We start from the raw sequence: 6,000 nt of genomic DNA on the forward strand, positions 1-6,000 counted from the left end.
GTTACCCGATATTTACCTATGATACCAGCCTCCGCCTCTCTCACTGTCAGTGCCGGCTCCTGCTCTGAGCACATTTAGCTGCAGCACACATCAGGTTAATTAACCCGATGTGTGCTGTAACTAGGAGAGCAAGGAGCCAGCACTAAGCATTGTGCGCTGCTCCCTGCTCTGTGCACATTTAGCTGCAGCACACATCAGGTTAATTAACCTGATGTGTGCTGTAACTAGGAGACTGGGGGCTGGTCACTGGTTGCTGGTGAGCTCACCAGCAACTCGTGTAGCCACGCTCCAGCGATCCCTGCCAGGTCAGGTTGCTGGTGGGATCGCTGGAGCGTCGCAGTGTGACATCTCACCAGCAACCTCCTAGCAACTTACCAGCGATCCCTATCGTTGTTGGGATCGCTGGTAAGTTGCTTAGTGTGACTGGACCTTAAGGGTGGCCCAACCAGTTTTTAGGTTTAGGGGACAATCACCTTATCACACTGTGTCTTGTAGGTTTGGATTTCTTTTTCCCCTAATAATAAATACCTTCATTTATAAACAGCATTTTGTGTTTACTTGTGTTATCTTTGTCTAATATTTCAATTTGTTTGGTGATCTGAAACATTTAAGTGTGACAAACATGCAAAAGAATAGAAATCAGGAAGGGGCCAAACACTTTTTCACACCACTGTAGATCATCCCACATTTATGTAAATGATACTAAGAAACCATTGATCTAAGCTGTATCATCAGCAAACAACAAAAGCGAGGCTGCAGACAGTGCCAAGGAAGCAGCGTGCCAATATCATGTCACTAATATACGGCAAAACACTTTCATCATTGATTTGGCTGTACACAAAAGAAAACATTCCTGTTAAAATGCCCAATTCTGACCACTTCTGCCTTTATTTGAAAATAACACCGGAACGATAATTTGTGATGGCTGATAGCAAAACATTGACTGGTTGGATATTATAAGTGATTCACATGATGAGCTGAATTCAGCCAATCATTAGCCATTATTTGTCAAAGCCAATCGGGTAGATTAATGATATGATCTACCTGATCGGCTTCATTATGACCAAGTTTATCTTATTTGTATGGAAATTTTGCCTTTCAGTGAGCTTACAATGAGGACCATGAATAGTATCATAGCCTCCGACACCTTTGTACCTGTATTTGAATGTACTACAGTAATTGTAATTACAAATGAGATGAGATTGCATTGACTTTCTACTCTAATGATATTGACGAACTTTGTTAGCATGGATCATCCATATCAGATCAATGACGGTCTGACACCCTGTATGCTACAATCAGCTGTTATCAGCTATAGCGGGTTAAGATGTAAACAGTGCAAGAAGTAGAACACCACTGCTGTGTCACAGTGATTATCGGCCGCTGCCAGGCACAGCGCATCAGCTCCTATTCAGATGAATAGGATAGATCCTCAATATTATGGAAGTGGGAAACCCCTTTATTTTAACTATTCTCAAATAAAGTGTACTAGTCACTTTATTCTATGGGTGAAACTGAATCTGCTGTTAAGGGCTGCATTCTAAAATATATGTTTCTGCTCCCAGGGCCGCCATAAGGGCATGACAACCATGACTGGTGTATGGGGGGATAGTTTACAGCGGAGCAGCGTATCTGAGGGATAATATACAGATGGGCACTGTGTCTGGGGGGTTATTATACAGAGGGGCAGTGTGTGTGTGTGTATGTATTATACAGAGGAGCAATGTGTGGGGGGATATTATACAGAGGAGCAGTGTGTAGATGGGATATTATACAGAGAAGCAGTATGTTTGTGGGAGAAATAATACAGAGGAGCAGTGTCTGGGGGGATATTATACAGAGGAAGAGTGTATGGGTGGGATATTATAAAGATGAGCAGAGTGTGTGTGTTGGGAATTATACAGAGGAACAATTTTTGTGTGGGGGATATTATACAGAGAGGCAGTGTGTGTGGGAGAGATATTATACAGAGGGGCATTATGTGGGGGTATACTATACAGAGGGGCAATGTCTGTGTGAACATATTATACATAGAGACAGTGCGGGAGAGATATTCTGGAGAGGGGTGGTATAGCGTGTGTATTATGGTAGGTGTGTATTATTAATTCTTCTGAAGGAAATACTTCGTTTTCTGGAACAACTTCAATGGTGCTAACACTTTTGGCCATGACTGTGTGTGTGCGTATATATATATATATATATATATATATATATATAGGTGGAGCTGGGGCAGAGTGTGGGTGGAGTATCGAGGGGGCCCAAAAAATCTGCCAGTATAGGGCTCTGAATTTCCAAGTGGCAACCCTGCCTGCCCCAACTAATAAACTTTCATGTAATTTGACAAAAGAAAGTTATGCTGCAGGAGCCATGAGTCCATGAACTGAGCATATGTCGGCTGATGTGCTACATGGAAATGAACAAAGCCCTGTATAATTTGTTATTATTGATTGTTATTTATTTCACCATATTAATAAGGCCAATTTCCATATGTAAAACAAGCCCGCTTACTGACAGGATAAGTCTACAGCAGCTTATATTCTGTGTCCAGAGCTGAATTCCTGGGTAGTGCTGTTGTGATGTTTTCTACATTCCCCTGTGACAAGTTGTGAGTAAATAGAAATATCGTACCTCGCCGTGACCTTTAACATGCTGCCTGGTATAGAGCTCGCTGACTCATTTAGAGTTTAATATCTGAATTCTGGCCGCGGTTTCTAGCGAGAGAACTCCGCTTGAGGTTTATATAGGTCCTATTGAATTCAGTGGTAAAATTATTTTTTTTTATATATATATATATATATGTTTTTCTCTTAATTGCAAGTTGATCGGTGGTGGTCCAGGTCCTGAAACCCCATACGATCGCTCTAAGACTCGTCAAGAGGTGTCCGGCTCTATAGACAGAGGCACACAGCTGAGCACGCAAATAGATTGCAATATGGAAGCAGTAGAAAGCATAGACTTTCCATTGTAGCCGTACTGCAAGCTTGCCGCTTAGTCAAGAGCTTTGCTCTCCTGTCTGTTGAGCTGTGCACTTTGTTGTTTTTGAGCGACCAGTTATGGTCTCAGGTCCTGGACCTCTACAGATCTACCTGCAAATAAGAGAACTCTGTTCTCTTCTTATTTGTATGGATTTCCTCCGGCTTCTCCATTTTCCTCCCAAACTCCAAAGACATACTGATAAAGAATTTAGATTGGGAACCCCAGTGGGGACAGTGATGATATCTGTAAAGCGCTACAGAATTTCACGGCGATATATAAGCAAACCATAATACACAGTGACGAGTGAGCAGTACCTCTTCAGGGTGCTCAGATCTCGTAACAAGCAATTGGGTTCTCGGATGGGCGCGACTCGTTAATAATAGACGTCAATGGAGAACTTAAGCATTTTTCTGGAAGATTTCCCAGAAAAATGCTTGAGTCCCCCACTGACTTTCATTATACTTGGTACTCGAGTAGTGCCCATCCAAGCATCCAACTGCTCGTTACCAGTATCATCACTAATAATAAATAAAATAAATAACAAATGAAAAATAACAAAAGTTTAGTTACTCTTTAAGTAGTCTGTTGCAAATTGACATTTTTGAACAGTAGACATAACATGGCTGCTTGTCTCAGAAACAGTGCCCTACATGTCCTTGGATTGTTTCTGGTATTGCATCTGTGCACTATTAAAGTGAATGGAGTTTAGCTACATTACCAAACCTCAAGCCAAGGACAAAAGTTTTTCACATTTCCCTTAAAGTGGATACATCAAGTTACTGCAATGCTATTTTCTTTCAGAATCAATGCCAGTCTCATTACAGTGGGGTGAAAAAGTATTTGACCCCTTCCTGATTTCTTATTGTTTTGCATGTTTGTCCAACTTAAATGTTTTAGATCATTAAATAAATTATAATATTAGACAAAGAAAACACAAGTAAACACAAAATTCAGTTTATAAATTAAGGTCTTTATTATTATTATTATTATTATTATTATTAAGGGAAAAAGAAATTCAAACTTACAGGGCCCTGTGTGAGAAAGTGATTGCCCACTGAACTTAAAACATAAATTAACTCTGGTTTATTACATTTTTTGAAAGCTAAGTTAAAAAATTCCCCTAGCCACACCCAGTTCTCAAGCAAGAAATGACTTAAATAAGACCTGCCTGACAAAGTGAAGTAGACCAAAAGATCTTCAACAGCTAGACATCATACCGAGATAAAAAAAAAATCATGAACAAATGAGAAACAAAGTAATTGAGATCAATCAGCCTGGAAAAGGTTATAAAGCCATTTCTAAAGCTTTGGGACTCCAGCGAACCACAGTGAGAGCCATTATCCACAAGTGGCGAAAACATGGAACAGTAGCAAACCTTTCCAAGAGTGGCTGGCCAGCAAAAAATTACCTTAAGAGTACAGTGACGAACCATCAAAGAGGTCACAAAAGAACCCACAATAACATCTAAAGAACTGCAGGCCTCAAACTGCAGGCCTCTCTGTTCATGATTCCACTGATTCCACCATAAGAAAAAGACTGGGAAAAAATGGCCTGCATGGCAGAGCTCCAAGATGAAAACCACGGCTGAGCAAAAAGATCATAAATGCTCCTCTCAGTCTTGCCAGAAAACATCTTAATGATTCCCAAGACTTTTGGGAGAATATTCTGAGGACTGATAAGACAAAAGTTGAACTTTTTGGAAGGTGCATGTCACATTACATCTGGAGTAGAAGTAACAAAGCATTTCAGAAAAAGAACAATATACCAACAGTAAAATATGGTGGTGGTAGTGTGATGGTCTGTGGCTGTTTTGCTGCTTCTGGACCTGGAAGACTTCCTGTGGTAAATGGAACCATGAATTCTGCTGTCTACCAAAAATTCCTGAAGGAGAATGTCCGGCCATCTGTTCGTGGCCTCAAGCTGAAGCACACTTGGGTTATGCAGCAGCACAATGATCAAAAACACACCAGCAAGTCCACCTCTGAATGGCTTAAGAAAAACAAAATTATGACTTTGAAGTGGCCTGACCTTAATCTAATTGAGATGCTGTGGCATGACCTTAAAAAGGTAGTTCATACTCAGAAACTCTCCAAAATGGCTAAATTACAACAATTCTGCAAAGATGAGTGGGCCACAATTCCTAAAGAGCATTGAAAAAGACTCATTGCCAGTTATCACAAACGCGTGATTGCAGTTGTTTTTGCTAAGGGTGCCCCAACTAGGTATTAGGTTTAGGGGAAATCACTTTTCCACACAGGGCTCTGTAGGTTTGTATTTATTTTTCTTTTAATAATAATGATTGTCATTTATAAACTTCATTGTGGGTTTACTTGTGTTATTTTTGTCTAATATTTAAATTTGTTTGGTGATCTGAACATTTAAGTGTGACAAACATACAAACGAATAAGAAATCACGGAGTTGGCAAACACTTTTTCACATGAGTATACAGGGTATGTCCAGTATAGAGATGCAGGCAAAGACAAGAGGCAGCCATATTTTCCTAATCTTATACAGCTTCTTGAACTTTTTACCTCTTTACCTGACTGAAGGAAGAAGGCTATAAGGAGCTTTGTAAGAATAAAACAGGGGAGCGATCACTAAAAGTATATCTGATGGAAATTGATATTGAACAAAGGAATAATGTATTAACAAATAAGTGATCAATACAATAAGAACATATCATTTCCACAGTAGAGCCGTCTACGTCACTTACCACTGGTTGGAGTTGAGTACCGGGAATCATTGCATTGGCTAGCTGCATCTGCTGGGCCAGCATGGCCATGTTCTTTTGCTGAATCAGGTTATTCCGTCCATTTATCTCTAACTGTGTTTTTAAATGTGGTGGCGGATGGAGATATTTACAATTCTCTCGTGAACAGCGTCCCTAGGGAAAAATAAGGGAGATGAAGATTAGTATTTCAGTTTACCAAAAAGACAGCAGTCTAATGTTATACTCTGAGAGAACATGACGCCTTAGAAGAGACCGGTCTCTACTCCTGACATGGTTGCTTAAATAGATTTTC

The 6,000-nt window shown here is 40.2% G+C and overlaps 1 protein-coding gene across 12 annotated transcripts in view; it reads right to left on the bottom strand.

Annotated features, from left to right (window-relative positions):
• MBNL1 (muscleblind like splicing regulator 1) overlaps window positions 1-6,000 on the bottom strand; it is a 286,937-nt gene that overhangs the window by 58,716 nt on the left and 222,221 nt on the right. For all 12 annotated transcript variants that reach the window (XM_075340727.1, XM_075340731.1, XM_075340728.1 and 9 more), the window contains exon 3: window positions 5,691-5,861. In XM_075340727.1, the coding sequence (XP_075196842.1) occupies window positions 5,691-5,861 (171 nt within the window). The remainder of the gene's footprint in view (window positions 1-5,690; window positions 5,862-6,000) is intronic.

The sequence above is a fragment of the Anomaloglossus baeobatrachus genome, chromosome 3 (genome assembly GCF_048569485.1).
Source record: "Anomaloglossus baeobatrachus isolate aAnoBae1 chromosome 3, aAnoBae1.hap1, whole genome shotgun sequence".
Lineage (NCBI taxonomy): Eukaryota > Metazoa > Chordata > Amphibia > Anura > Aromobatidae > Anomaloglossus > Anomaloglossus baeobatrachus.